The following is a 16,223-nucleotide window of genomic DNA, read 5'->3' on the forward strand; positions in this document are numbered from 1 at the left end:
ACTCCCAAATCTATTTACACCTCTGTGCTTTGAATATTCTCTACACTTAGAAAATAGTCTATACCTTTATTCACTCTACCAAAGTGCATCATCATACACTTCCCTGCACTAAATTCCATCTACCACTTCTTTGCCCATTCTCCCAATCTGTCCAAGTCCTTCTGCAGACTCCCTGCTTCTTCAACACTATCTGCCCCTCCATCTAAATTTGTATCATCGGCAAACTTGGCCGCAAAGCATCATCCAAATCATTGACATATAACATGAGAAGAAGTGGTCCCAATACCGACCCCTTTGGAACACCACTTGTTACTGGCACCCAACCAGAGAGGCCCCCTTTATTCTGACTCTTTGCCTCCTGCCAACCAGCCTGTCTTCTATCCTTGTATTTTTCCTGTAGTACCATTTGTATCTTGTTAAGCAGCCTGCTTTATTATGGTCCCCCAATTACACTTAACCCTCGTCCTTAATAATGGACTCCATCACCTTCCCAACCTGTGGAGTCAGTCTAACTGGCCTATCATTTCATTTTTTTTCTGCCTCCCTCCTTTCTTATAGAGTAGAGTTACATTTACAGTTTTCCAGTCCTCTGGAACCATTACAGAATCTAGTGATTCTTGAGGTATCATTACTAATGCCTCCAGAATCTCTTCAGCTGCCTCGTTCAGAACCCTGGGATGTAGTCCATCTGGTCCAGGTGACTTAATGATCTGCAGACTTTCCACCTTCTCCTTAGCAATAGCAACTACACTCACTTCTGGCCCACTAACACTCTCGAATTCCTGTCATTCTGTTAGTGTCTTCTGCAGTGAACAGTGACGCAAAATACTTATTAAGTTCATGTGTTGTTTGTTTGTCCTCCATTACTACCTCTCCAGCGTCATTTTCCGGCTGTTCAAAATCCAATCTTGCCTCTCTTTTACCCTTCATATATCTGGAAAATAACATTTGGTATCCCCTTTGATATTTTTTGGCTAGCTTATCTTCATAGTTCATTTTTTTCTCCTTATTTTGTTTAGTTGCCTTCTGTTGAGTTTTAAATTCTTCCCAATCTCTAACATCCCACTTTTTTTTGCTATTTTATATACCCTCTTGTTTGTTTTAATGCTGCCTTTGACTTTCTTGTCACTCTTTGTTGCCTCATCCACCTTTTATTACAGTTCTTCATCTTTGGGATGATTCAATCCTCAAATATTCAATTTTGAAACTTTGAAACCATTGCATGTGCTGGAAACAACGATTTAGGATTGAAAATAATCAGAAAGTTGGGCAGCAGCTATGGAGAGAGAACCCCCCCTGAAATATTAAGTCTATCTCACTCCACAGTTGTTATTTGGTTTCTCCAGCATTGCCAGCACCTCGCTCTTACCTCAGAAATCTGTTTGGCTGGGGTTGGTTATAGAGACAGGAGAGGAATGAAGCCCTGGAGGACTGTCAGGGCATGAGTGAAATGTGAAATTCAGTCGGCGCTACTGAAGGAGACTTCAGGGCACAGGGTCTGGGAGCTTCGCCCTGGGAATGGGCGACCGCGGGGGCCGCCACAAGTTCCTTGAAGCAGTGGCTGTGTGAAATGACGTCCGTTGTCCATGGGTGTTCAGCAGTACAAAGTTAACAAAGAGAGAGAGAGTGAAAGAGCATGGCGTGACTATAAAAAGCTGAACGTGCTACGGAAATTAGTTGATGTCGCACAAGTGTTTACAAGTTTTTACGCGCGCAGATTTAAGTCCTGAATTTTGCGGCATCTGCTATTAATCGGCGTGTACAAATCCATCGCCTATTTAGAGCAGATTTTGCACCCAGACGATGTCAATCGTATTTTGTTCCCGCTCTCCATTCTTTGCCTGCCTGTGTAGGTGGGGAGTTTACACCCAGACAGCGGGATGCCCATTAGGCGCGAGGGTGAACATGTAAACGGCAAGTTAATAAACAATTGCGTCCCCATAACTTCGTTTCCAACTGAGAGTACTCCGGGAGATGATGTAGGAATAAAATACAATGCAGCTATTCGGGTTAAAATTAATTAATCTACAATTTCGGGTGATGTGTCTGACAGTTTCTCCAATGTCCAGAAGACCAATCCAAGCGTTAGCCTCTTTTTTTTTGTCCCAGAATTTCTCCCAGGCATGAGCCCTGAACTCCAGCACAGTCATAACAAATTCACATTGGATACTGCACTTGGAATTACAGTTTTTCAGAATTCAGCAGTCCTGGTCAAATCAATTTATTCTTCGATCCTGAAAGAAGTTGCCTTCACTAAGATTATTCAATGTGCAGGTGGCTTCCTAATACACCAGGTTGTATGTCTGTTAGTGTCAGCTCAAGGGAACGACAGCCAGCACAATGTATGACAAGATTTCTGTTTGCTTTAAATGTGCACGAATACATTATTAAAACTTTAAATTCCAGAACCTGCAACGACTATTTCATGTTTTACGAGACATACTAATCCTAACGGGGCATATGTGCTCTTTCATCCGCTTTCCCTACCCTGGACTGCATGCGAATCTCCCCAGAAACAAACAGCAGCCGCATATTCAAAGTGAACCCGGGGCACTCCCAAAGTACCGGGAAACACTACGCTCTGTGTTGTCATTGGTAAGAAGGGATATTACTGGGCGTTCGATGCACGCTGCAAACCCACCAAAACTTTAAATTGTCAGTCAGATGGATTTTGGTCCGAGTGGGATCAGGTTCAACCTCGCGGTCTCAGACGAGAAATGTGAGCAGTTCGATAAGACGTAAAGACAACCCCAGCCGAGCTGAAGATGCCCCAGAAGGACCCGGCACCAAATATGAAATCGAATGCCAGCTCCGGATTCTACCTCAGCCGGAAGGTGGTGGTGTTCTTCGGCCTCCTCATCCTGGCGTTACTGCTGGTATCGACGGTGTTAGCCATACTCTATGGCAAGCTGAGGGCTGACAAAACTCAGATCATCTCGGCGACCTGGGAACTTCCCAGCACCGACTGGCCGCCTTTCTCTGGCCGTCAGGGTCCGTGGAACAACTCACGCCTACCAAGCACTCTCATACCCAGGAATTACCAGTTGGAGCTGTGGCCTCGTCTTGTTCCCGGGCAGCTGGAACTGGAGAACTTCCTCGGCCAGGTGAACATGACGGTGACCTGCAAGGAGGAGACTGAGATCATCTTGCTTCACAGCCAGCAGCTCAACTACAGCGGGGTGGCTGTCAGCGCTCGCCGCTCCGGGTTGCTCTCCTCTCTCACCATCTTAGACATTTGGCTTGAAGTTCAAAACCAGTACTTGGTGATTGAACTGAATGACACGCTGGTACCGGGGCAAGACTACACTATCCAGGCCAACTACAGCGGGCAGATGACGGAGAACTGTACGGGGCTTTCCATCAACAGCTATTTGGAATGGGGGATTAACAAGTAAGCTTGTAGAAACTTCGGAGAGAGTGGGGAACTCCTGACCAGCGCAACCATTCTCACTTTAAAACGCGCTTTCAATGTCTGGTCTTTTCTAGTCCAACAGGTCATTCTTTACACCTCTGCATGTATGTTTCCCAGTCTTTACTGCAGCGGTGGGTTTGGTAGTATGCGGCGAGCAACGTCTTTATTGCATTCGTCAAACCTTCATAACGGTAAAAATAAAATCACCCCATGGCCCTTCACAGAGGGCATTTAATAGAGAGGTCAAGCCCAGGTCGCTTTCCTGACGATTTTCGGTGCAGTTTCAATAAAGTGGCTTTCGATGCACATGCTCCCGATTAACATTTTACTGCTGAAAGTTTATGGAGTTCGGGGTAATTTAGCGCAGTTGTCCGGCTGCGTTGCTCCTTTTTAAACTCACTGCCGGTTCTCCGAAATCATCCGCCCGCAGCCTAAAAAGTCCAGTTGCCGAGACAACTCGGAACATACGCTTTTATCTTGAATTTTAGCTGAATTTCTAACCATTGAGTTCGGAGCATCGGAAGAATATATTTAAACATAAAATATCTTTTTGAATAAGAGAACTTCTCTGAAGAATAAATTCTAACTAAACAGGTAGGATTTGATTTTGTTTTGTGGCGGAATTGATTTTAACGAAAACAATATTTGATCCACAGTTCATATTTGCGCTGATGTTTGGTTCGACCTCTGGCTGATCTGAACCTAAACAGTGTGACTACATGCAGTAGCTAGCAGGGCGAAGTCCCGTCAGTTTTGGCGCATTCTTTAATGAAACTCATTCGCGGAAGCCGGGTTTGGTAAAGGACATCTCGAGGCGACCTGTGACATTGTACTCAAAACGGTTCCGTTTGGATGTCACGCCAGTATTTTGCTTTTAACGATTGTTATTGAATTGGTTTGCACAGTGCACATGCTATCGGCCGCTCCCTGTGTGATGTTGATGATTCCTTACACCATTCCAAGAAACCTATTATGTTGCTGATATTTTTGTTAGCCTAAGGTTTCCAATTAAATCGGAGTATTAAATTAATAGAACATAAAACATAGAATAGTACAGCACAGTACAGGCCCTTCGGCCCACAATGTTGTGCCGACCCTCAAACCCTGCCTCCCATATATGCCCCCACCTTAAATATTGTTGAAATTTTCACCATATAGATGGACTTTAAAAAATGCTTTAGTATTCTTGTAGGCATGCTTTGTTTTATGATGCATTACGTAATTGTGTCGTAAGGCCGCGCCAAGGTAGTGGAAATCCGTGCTAAGTAACCTTGTGCTAAGGGGGAATACAGATCTGATGCATTATTTGACAACGATAGTCAATAATTATAGCTTTAATATTTAAAGGACATTGTTTAAGTGTTGATTGTTGCAGTCTGCGGAAGTAATCATTGTCAATGTACCCTTCTGTGGTTGGCTAGAACCTAAACCAGGTGCGAAACCCCTCAAAATCATAATCATCACTATGGAAACATTATGGGTGACAATAACTACTTTTGGGAGGAAGAGGGATATCTCAATACTAGTGTGGAAGGCAAGTGTGTTTCTGTGAGAGAAGGGAAATTTAATGTAAGTAAAATCTGGGTAATGACGGAATAAGCAGGCAAGCAGGAAGTTGAGTCTACAGCAGGAGTGTATGGGGTTCACACAGTTAACTTCGTTTTTCTCCTCAGACATTTACTGTATTTGCTGATAGCTGAATAGCATTAAATGCTACAGAGAAAATCTGGAGAGCTGGGTAGAAATTGTTCAATTCTACTGGCCGGAGAATCCAGGACGTGGGGCTTGGTATAGAAGCAAGGGCTATTTTTTTTCAGGAATAGAGTTAGGGAATGGAACCTGAGAACATTTAGTAAACTGCATTTGATGCTAAGCAAACTTTTCAACTTTAATAGATCTTTGTTAATCTATTGTATTAAGAGATGTGGAAGACGGGCTCGTATGTGGAGTTGGATTATGGATCACTGATCCGATATTTAATTGAATGACGGAAATTCCTAGGGAGAAAAACAGACCAGTCTAGTTTTCTATTGGAGCAGAGAAATTGGAGCCGGATGGATAATTTACAATGCCCTGGGTTGATATGATTTAATGGTTATAACCAGTGTGGTTTAATTGATTACCTTTCATCCCAATTCCCATTTACTTTATCCGTTCCATACATATCCCTCTCTTCTAACAGCATTTACCTTGTGCATGTCACTATATCCGAGAAAGATGACAATTCCTGCCTTTCCTTCAAAGAGGCTCCCAAATACAGTACTTCTTTGCCTCAGACTTCCAAATGTTGATCTATTCCTATGGCCTGGAAATCAGTCCAGGGGCTGAGAGGTGTTTGAGAAGATGATGAGGGTTTGTATCAGTGGCTGGAGTTATTTTGAGGAACTTCCTCATCATCATAGGATATAAAAGCATTTTTGAAGGGTGACATTAAATATTTCCACGTGGGCCATTTTAGACTGGAGATTTCAAGGAATTTGCACACTGGTAAGCTAATTTAGTTATCCAAGCCTGCAATGAGTAGGGGAGCCTTGTGTTAATATTGAGATAAAGCCATTTCTCATTTTAGGTGATTAGAGAAGGGGAACCTTTTCAACATTGAGTGTGTTGAAGATGAAAAGCACTCCACTCAAAACAGAAAATAACACACACAAAATGCAGGAGGAACTCAGCAGGTCAGGCAGCATCTATGGAAAGGAATAAACAGTCGCCATTTCAGGCTGAGACCCTTCATTAGGGCTGAGAGGGAAGTGGGGAGGGAGGAAGATGCCTGAATTAAAAAGTGAGGGGGAGGGGAAAGAGGTTAGCTGGAAGCTGAAGCCAGGTGGGCGGGAAAGGTAAAGGGCTGAGGAAGAAAGAATCTGATAGGAGAGGAGAATGGACAGTAGGAGAAAGGAAAGGAGGAAGGGATCTAGGTGGTGTAATGGCATCAGCACTGAACTTCAAGGTAAATGGTCCTGAGCTCAAACCCAGCCAGGTCCCAGCCTGGGCAGCAGCAGTATCTGCGTGGAAAAAAAGGCCTGGCAATCTACTTCCATATCTTGCCAGGAAAACCCTGTGGACACTATGAGGTCATAAAGAGTCAGACTCAACTTAACAGCTGAACAACAACAAATAGGTGAGAAGAAATGAAAGGTCAGAGTGGGGAAATAGAGGTAGTGAGGGGGTGTATTTTGTTCACTGGAAGGAGCAATCGATATTCGTACTGAATGGTACCCAGACGGAATATAAAGTGTTACTCCTCCACCCTGAGGGTGGCCTCATCTTGGCAGAAAAGGAGGCCATGGATCTACATGTTGGAATGGCAATGGGAATCAGAATTAAAATGTTTGGCTACTGGGAAGTCCTGCTTGTGATGGATGGCATGGAGGTTCTTGACAACTTGGTCCCCCATTGTAGAGGAGGCCGCATCAGGAGCACTGGACACAATAGACAACCCCAGTAGATTCACAGGTGAAGTGTTGCCTCACCTGGAACGACTATTTGGGGCACTGAATGGAGGTGAGGGAGGAGGTGTATGGGCAGGTGTAGCACTTAGGTTGCTTGCAGGGAAAGGTGCCTAGAGGGAGATTAGTGGGGAGGGAGGGATGGATTAGCAAGGGAATCACGAAGGATGCGTTCCCTGTGGAAAGTGGAGGGAGGAGGAGGTAGAGCTATGTTTAGTGGTAGGGTCCCTTTGGAGATGGTGGAAGTTTTAGAGGGTAATGCGTTGGATGTAGCAGCTGATGGGGTGGTAGGTAAGGACAAGAGGGTCTCTATCACTATTACGTCGGCATGGAAATGGAGTGAGCGTAGATGTACGGGAAATGTGGGTGAGGGTTGTATCAATATGAGATGGAGGCTGTTGAACTTTCCCCATTCTTTAAAGAAGGAGGACATTTCTGATGTCCTGGAATGGAAAGCCACATCCTGAGAACAGATGTGGCGGAGGTGAAGAAACTGAGAAAAGGGAATAGCATTTTTTCACAGGAGATAGGGTGGGAAGAGGTTAGTCAAGATAACTTTTGGAATCAGTAGGTTTATAAAAGATGTCAGTTCACAGTTTGTCTTTAGAGATGGAGACAGAGAGATCAAGAAAGGGGAGGGAGGTGTTAGAGACGGCCCAAGTGAATTTCAGGGCAGGGTGGAAGGTAGAGGCAAAATTGATTAAATTGATGAGATCAGCATGGGTTCATGAAGCAGTGCCAATGCAGTCATCAACGTAGTGGAGGAAGAGTTGGGGAAGGCCTCGAACATAGATTGTTCTACATAGCTGACGAAGAGACAGGCATAGGTTGGGCCCATACGAATGGCCATGGCTACCCCTCCAGTTTGGAGAAAGTGGGAGGAGCCGAAGGAAAAATTGTTCAGGGTGAGGACCAGTTCTGCCAGACAGAGGAGGGTGGTGATGGTGGGGGATTAGTTGATTCTTCTGTCAAGAAAGAAGCAGAGGGCTTTGAGGCCTTCCTGATGGGAGGTAGAAGTGTATAGGGACTGAACATCCATGGAGAAGATGAGGTCGTCAGGGTGAGTGAATCGAAAGTTACTGAAAAGATCAAGGGCATGAGAAATACCGCGGATGTTGGTGGGAGGGGACTGAACCAAGGGGGATAGAATGGAATTGAGATACGAGGACATGAGTTCAGTCAGGCAGGAACAGGCAGAGACAATAGGCCTACCTGGACATCAGTTGTGAAGATTTTGGGTAGGAGGTAGAAGTGAGCAGTGTGGGTTAAAGGAACTATGAGCCTGGTGGCAGTGGTTGGGAGTTCTCCAGAGTAAATGAGGTGAGTGATAGTGTCAGAGACAGTTTTCTGATGATGTGGAGCAGCGGTCCTCCTCGAGGGGTGGGTAATGAGGAGGTGTCTGAGAGTTGTCGCCTGGCCTCAGTGAGGTAGTAGTCAGTGTGCCACACTACAACAGCACCCCTTTTGTCTGCAGGTTTGATGGTAAGGTTGGGACTGGTGTGGAGAGAGTCAAAGGCAGTGCACTTGGAAAGGGTCAGGTTGGAGGATGAGATAGAGTGTTGAAATTGAGATGGTTGATGTCTCGTCAGCAATTGGAGATGGAAAGTTTCAGAGCAGTCAGAGAACCAGAACAGGGTGACCAAACAGAGGAGGATATGGGAGAAGAGGTCATTTGTGCGGGGTGTGGAATCGTTGTCAAAGAAGTGGGCTCGGAAATGGAGGCAATGGAAGAAGAGCTTAACGCCGTGGCGGGTGCTGAACTCTCTGAGGTGCAGGCAAAGGGGGACAAAGGTGAGGCTTTTATTGAGGACAGAACGCTCTGCCTTAGAGAGCGGAAGGACAGAGGGAATAGTGATGAATCAGCATGGATCTGAAGATAGGTAGAGCAATGGAAGGAAAGGAAATGAAAGTAATATGGCAGAGGGGCAGCTTCATGGAGCTAAGACTACTTAACAGATGAGGAAAAAGTAAAACATAGGAAATTTTGACACTGTAATTGCAGATCCTTTTCTCATAAAAAAGCAAATGTGTGCCTCGAGACCTCAAAAACTTTGTCATGTTAGTGTTGGATAGTGTTTCAGGAAATTTTTGGAATGAGAGCAGAACCTGTGACCAGAGAACTAGTCCCAATGAGGTCTTTGAAATGCAATGCTCAACACATTTAATTTTAACATTGTTGTTATCTAATGTGAAGACCACCAAAAATCCTTGGAAGATGTTTCTGGGAACCTAATAATTTGGAACCAACCTGACCTTTTGGTGTTTTCCTGTGATGATATGGGATTAAGGCAAGTTTCTTGCAATGTGTTGAGAAAGGGACCTGTTGTGTGTCTGTAATTTAACTCTATGCATAGAAACTTCATTTGCATGATTTTGTTCTTTTTTTTTCTCTTGCGTATCGAGTGTCGGTCCTTTATTTTTATTTTTATTCTCTGTTTCATTAATTGGGTTCTTTTGGGTTTCCTGCTTAGAGGCTACCTGTTAGCAAACAAACCTCAATGTTTTATAATTTGTACGTTCTTTGATAATAAATGTACTTTGAATCTTTGAACCGCCGTTACTATATGTACTTGATTTCCATTTTCTCAAAACGATCTCCCTTCCAAAAAAATGGGGCTGCTGAGATAGAGCCATCCGGATTTCCTGCCAAGTTGTTTATAAAGGAATAATTTGAAAGTCCAATGAGGCAATACCAAGGAGAGAATGAGTGAGTAGTGAAGTTTGAGGGAGATACAAAATAGGCTTCAGGCAAACTATAATTATATTGTGTATAATGGGAAGCTAAATTGTGAGCATACAATATCAAAAGGGATTCATCAACCATTTTAGTTATAAAGGCCAGATAGTGTTATGGCTAAACTAATTCCTTCAGAATAAATTAGGTTCAATTATCAGAAGAAATAGAAGGTAGAAGGAGTCAATTTTAGAAAACCTAGCACATTCGTTTTTCAATGTAGTCCCCTCCTACATTTACACACTTAGTCCAGTGGTGGTGGAGCATATGGATCCCCTTTTTTTGTAGAAGTCGGCATCTTGGACCTCCAGAAAGTGGTCCACAGCAAGGGTGATTGATAAGTTTGTGGCCTAAGGTAGAAGGAGATGAGTTATACAGCTCTCGTTACATGCACGTGCAGTTCAACTCTTTGAGTGATTATGCAGAAAGTTTGAAGTTAATAACTCATCTCCTTCCACCTTAGGCCACGAACCTATCAATCACCCTTGCTGTGGACAACTTTCTGGAGGTCCAAGACGCCAACTTCCTCAAAGAAGGGATCCGTATGCTCCATGACCACCGGACTATGTGTGTAAATGTAGGAGGGGTCTATGTTAAAAAATAAATGTGCTAGGTTTTCTAAAATTGACTCCTTCTACCTTAGGCCACAAACTTATCAATCACCCCTGGTAAAAGGGTAAGAACAAACAAAAAGTAAAAGAATGTCCTTTTTAACTCCATTAGATTATTGAATGGTGCAGCAGGAAAATAGTTGGCTTGTATGAGAACGTAGTGCTTTACAGTGCCGGCAATCAGGAGTCAATTCCTGCCTCTGTTTGTAGGGAGTTTCTATGTTCTCCCTGTGACCATGTGGGTTTCCTCCCACAGTCCAAAAACGTATGGGTTAGGAAGAGTTAATAAGTTGAGGGCACGCTGTGCTGGACACTTGCAGTAGTCAGGATAATCACATGAAATTGATACTGACACATTAAAACATTTATAAAATGAATTTATGCACATTTTCTGCAAAGGTATAAGTGACATATGCTCTATTTTCTAGCCAATCCCTCTTTATCCTGTATCCTTAATAAGTTGTAGACTTTTAAAATCCTACCGTGACACACAGACCTGCACAAACTTCAGACTTGATATATCTCTCACCTTGAGCTTCACAAATTATTACACTAGTAGTTATTTAGAAGAATGAGCTTGAATCTGATTGAAAAATTGAGACATTCATGATAAAATTGATCTTACAAATTCTGCAAGAGTAATGACCTTAAAATGTCTTAATAAATGAATGAAGTCATTACCAAACAGGTTTCAGGACGAGTTACCTAGAAAGGACAGAATTAGGGATATAGTATGGAAATTAAACATAATTTCAAACATTTTGTTATTGGTTTGTGTCTGTACCAAACCAAGAGATGGCAGCTGAAAAAACAAAAATAAATGTTTCAGGCCAGGAAGTACTGTCATAAAGTCAAATAATTAAGTTGCATTCATATAGGAAATTCTAGAATGCCCACAGGAAAGCAGCTTTGAAAACAAAATCAGTATAAAGGAAATAGTCTGCTGATATTGGAAATCTGAAATAAAAACCAGAAACATTTCTAGATGCACTGAAGTTTGGGCAGCAATTGTGGAAAGAAACGGACAATATTTTGGGCAATGACCCATCATCAGGACTAAGAAAGTGAGTTATTTTTAAATTGCATTTAGGGTGGGTAAGGGATGGATTGGACAAAATGAATACTGTATCCCAGATAGGGTGATTGAGGGATAGTATTGGTTATAACAAGGTTGATGGAGCTGTTTGCTGCTTGCGAGGTTGACTCATCTCTGCACTGAGCTGAGGCTGTGCCCTGCAACTAACGGCCTCCTGGGTCAGCTGTGACTGGCATCGTGGCCGTGGACTCACTTTTGCGAATGTCAGTTCTGAATGTTATTTGCTTACTTTGCTTCCAGATGGAGCACAGCGACGACTTGCTAGCAACAACAAAACTATTAATTACTTTATTAATCGCTTTTTTTTCTGGTAAGTGATCACTGCAACTTCCCCCTCAGAGCTGAGCTTTCAGGACCTCGCACTTTTGAGATGCGAACAGAAGCCTCGAAGGTGCAGGATGGTTACGGCACGGCGGGTATGAGCCAAATTAAGGCTGAGAGGCCTAGGCCCGAGAGTGGAGTATGAGCCAATGTTTGCCCATTGATGGAGCAGACTTGAAGGCGATTCAAAGCAACAGATGCAGGGCGAAGCAGAGTCAAAGCAGTGGTGCTTAGGCCCGAGAGTGAGGAACAACCCGTTTGGTCGATTTGAGTGCCATGCCACATTGGAAAGGTCGGTTACGCGCCAAATTGAGCCGGTAGGGCCTGAACCCAAGAGCATATTGAAGTGGCAGGGACTGGATCTGAGAGTGAGAATTGACCTGAGATTTGGCCAAATAAGCACTGGGCCAGATTGAAAAGGTCAGGGTGTCGGGGCCAAAGGAGTGGGACAGGCTGGTATTCAGCTTGAGACTCCTTTAGGCTTACTCATCTCGGCGCTGAACTGGTGTTGTGGCCTGCAACTAATGGGCTCCTGGATCAGCTGCCTTCATGTCAGTGGACTTGCTCAGAACTGAAGTTCACGAAAATAGTATTTGCTTACCTTTATTGCTTGCACAATTTGTTATTTTTCCCTACACGTTGGGTGTTTGATGGTCATTTTTAATGGGTTCTGTTGGGTTTCTTTGTTTTGTGGCTGCCTGTAAGGAGACAAATCTCAAGGCTGTACATAATATACATTGATAATAAATAGTTATTAGAATAATGAGAGCAGTTAAAGGGAATGAAAGCAAAGGGACAGGTAAGACTGTGGAATGTGGATCAGAGTTGACCTGAGGTAAGTTTGTCATCTGTAATATTAACTTGTGTTTCTTCTTTACAGGAGGGAGGGGAATGTCGACTCAGACCATGAGAGGCCTGCGTCGGGCATTTTCATGCCTTATAAGGTGCAGATTGGAAGCCTGTGTGGGGCGCCACTGCTCGCACAGACCAGAGCAATGTGTGATTCAGTGCCTTGCTCAAGGACACAAACACACTGCCACAGCTGAGGCTCGAACTAGTGACCTTCAAATCACTAGACGAACGCCTTAAACACTTGGCCACGTGCCCAACACAAATATTCTTTATTGACTCTGTCTGATCTGTTGGGATTTTCTTGTCTTCTCTTCATAGTTCCGCACTCAGCAAAACGTTGACCTGCACTTCACAGCTCCCTTGTTTACTTCTTCTCACATTAATCTATCAACAAAACTGTTCTGAATATGGGTCAACCACCCTTGGCAAACCTTGCCTCATGCTAGGCTTGCAAGAGGAAGTTACCAAAATCCTTTGAGCAATTATATGAAATATTAAACCAAGGAACGTTTTGTGTTTAAAAAGAAAACAACAAATTTTTAACATGTACTGCAACTTTTCAACATTTATATAGGCAAAAATGGAGCAAGCTCTTGGCTTTTCCAATGTTTAAACTGCACAGCGGGTGTGGCAATATTTTTCTACTGTTGAGCGGAATTTAAGTTGTACTGCACATAGTTGCCAAGAGGATCAATGTGGCCAGCAAGATTATTCACATCTGAGTGCGACGGCAACATTGAGCAAACTAAAACAGGTGCATCCAACCTTTAAAATCGATCCTGCTGCACGTTTGTGACCTTTTCATTCTCTTGGGAATTTCAGATCCTGTAAAGACCTGAAGCTGCTGGATACCATGTGCTGATCTACAAGGGGTGCAATGGTATCATAGCAGTTTGCTCCAGTGTCAGAGTTCAGAGTTCAGGTCTGACGTCCTGTGTAAGAAAGTTTGTATGCTCTTTCCGTGACCGTGTGGGTTTCCCACTGCCCAGAGACATGGGGGGGTTAGTCGGTTAATTGGTCATTGTAAACGTCCTGTGATTAGGCTGGGGTTAAATCGGTGGGTCACTGGGCGGCAGCTCACTGAGCTGGAAGGCCCTGACCCATGCTGATTGGCTAAATAAGTTGGGGTGCCATGGTTGCGGCATGCCATTCCAGTGTTAGCATCAGAGTTCAGAGTTTAATACTAGCACTGACCATAAGGAGTTTGTATACTTCCCCCCTTGGCTACATGGGTTTCCTCCCACAGTCCAAAGAAGTGCCAGTCAGTAGATTAATTGGTCACTGTAACTTGTCCTGTGATTAGGCTAGTGTTAAATAAGTGAGTTGCAGGGATGTGCGGCTTCTTGGGGGTGGAAGGGCCTGTTCTGCATTGCACCTTTAAATAAATTTTCTTTAAAAAATGATCATTCTGTTTTCGGTGACTATTTGCACCTTTTCAGAATAGGACTGTTTTAATCAGGTACAGTAGATTCTAGTGTAAGCATGTGGAACTTCGCTGCCTTCTGGTCCCCATCTGGAATACCCGGCAGGTGGTTGGTATTCTGCTTTGAAACATTAACAGGGTAGTTTTATTTGGTTTAAAATAAGAGCAGTTGTAAATAGAATGGCTTATGCATGAAACGGAATTTAACTCCAAGTGCACGGTGTTGCATTTTGGTCAGTTAAACCAAGGTAAGACCTGCACAGTACATGATAGGGCCCTGAAGAAGGGTCAGAACAGGGAGACTTGGGAGTGCAAGTACAGTTTTCTGAAAGTGGCAACACCTGTAGACAGGGTAGTGAAGAAGGACCTGTTCTGATTCTGTATCACAGCATGAAACCCAAGGGTATCCCACACAGCTTGGTTTGGATCAGTGGCTAAGCAGATGACAACGAGGCATCTTGCATTCTTGCCAGCAGGAGCATCCTTCAACGGTGAAGGCAAAACAGTCCCACCTCAAAGACGCAAACAACAGGAATTCTGCAGATGCTGGAAATTCAAGCAACACACATAAAAGTTGCTGGTGAACGCAGCAGGCCAGGCAGCATCTCTAGGAAGAGGTACAGTCGACGTTTCAGGCCGAGACTCTTCGTCAGTACTAACTGAAGGAAGAGTGAGTAAGGGATTTGAAAGTTGGAGGGGGAGGGGGAGATCCAAAATGATAGGTGAAGACAGGAGAGGGAGGGATGGAGCCAAGAGCTGGACAGGTGATAGGCAAAAGGGATACGAGAGGATCATGGGACAGGAGGTCCGGGAAGAAAGACAAGGGGAGGGGAGACCCAGACAATGGGCAAGGAGTATATTCAGAGAGACAGAGGGAGAAAAAGGAGAGTGAGAGAAATAATGTGTGTATAAAAATAAGTAACAGATGGGGTACGAGGGGGAGGTGGGGCGTTAGCGTAAGTTAGAGAAGTCGATGTTCATGCCATCAGGTTGGAGGCTACCCAGATGGAATATAAGGTGTTGTTCCTCCAACCTGAGTGTGGCTTCATCTTTACAGTAGAGGAGACCGTGGATAGACCTCTGTCTACGCTCTGTCCGCCAGAGAAAGCAGGATCTCCCAGTGGCCACACATTTTAATTCCACATCCCATTCCCATTCTGACATGTCTATCCAAACTTTGCTTGATAGCACTGTTGGCATCTTCTATTACACTGACGATTAGCAGTAGACCATGGGATGGAAATTGGCTAAATTGAGTTGGCATGTTATTCTTGGGTACATCCAGCATGAACTGTCTGGGCCAAGGTACCTGTGTGCATGCTGTATGGCCCTATAACTCTAAGATACACTCAGCCAAGTTTTCAGCCTGTCGTTAAGTAATAAAGCTGTTCTGAGGAGTTTTCAATGCAGTTTGGCAGAACTGAAAGATTGGATGGACCAGTTCAAAGGGGAGATAATAGTGAACAATACTCATTCATGGCTCCGTCTGTCTAAGTAGACAATGGATGCGCCCATTCCAGGGCGCAGACCTGGGCGATGAATATGGAGATCCTGGGCTGTCCAGCATCAAGACCCCCCTCTCGGCCTCGCGGGTGTGGTCCAAAGGAATGCGTAGCAGTACATTTGGCATCAGCTTGGCTGCAGGAGCTGCCTGGAGGTGACATGATACGTCATCCAACCACCTTAGGGGCTCCACTCCGGATTTGTGTAGGGTTTACTCCTTAGCCTTCTCTTCTCCTGAAGATACCCACAAGGCAGTGGGATCTGTAACCCTGGATAGGGGCCCATACCGGGTACTGTCAGCCGGAGCCAGCTGAGCCCGGGACTTGTGTAAGCCAGGGTTGTCACGCCCTGTAGTAGTGACATATGGAGCCACTACCCACTGAACAATACTACTATTGAAATAAAAGAACAAAATGTTAGAAATGCACAGATGTTTTAATGAGTTGACCCAGATCTGTAATGTTAATAGTTTCTCTTTCCACAGATGCTTCCTAATGCATTTCCAGCATTTCCAGTTTTTTTATTTTGGATTTCTGGCACCTGAAGTTTTTGACTTGGATCTGGAGTCCGACACCTGGCCAGACCAAGTAATATCTTTATGATATCTTACTCAAAGAGAGATTAACAAACCTCGTAGTCTTGTATCACAATCCAATATGTATACAGCACTATTACTGATGATAGCTTTAGGTTTCAAGTTTAGTTTATTGAATGAATGACACTTCCTTCCCTGCTTTGATGAGGTTATGGCTTGTGTCATCTAATCATAAAATGGGGGTTCAGGGTTACTTACAAGACCATAAGACTGTAGGACATAGGAGCCGA

At 44.1% G+C, this 16,223-nt stretch overlaps 1 protein-coding gene across 2 annotated transcripts in view; it reads left to right on the forward strand.

Annotated features, from left to right (window-relative positions):
* The first annotated feature begins 2,597 nt into the window (after nucleotides 1–2,597).
* Nucleotides 2,598–16,223, forward strand: part of LOC140211574 (aminopeptidase Q-like) — a 193,081-nt gene continuing 179,455 nt past the window's right edge. Inside the window, exon 1 of one of the 2 annotated variants that reach the window (XM_072281418.1) lies at nucleotides 2,598–3,391. In XM_072281418.1, coding sequence (XP_072137519.1) covers nucleotides 2,766–3,391 — 626 coding nt within the window. In that variant the 5' untranslated portion in view covers nucleotides 2,598–2,765. The remainder of the gene's footprint in view (nucleotides 3,392–16,223) is intronic. The other variant, XM_072281417.1, reaches the window with a different exon arrangement.

Source organism: Mobula birostris, chromosome 17 (assembly GCF_030028105.1).
Source record: "Mobula birostris isolate sMobBir1 chromosome 17, sMobBir1.hap1, whole genome shotgun sequence".
Lineage (NCBI taxonomy): Eukaryota > Metazoa > Chordata > Chondrichthyes > Myliobatiformes > Myliobatidae > Mobula > Mobula birostris.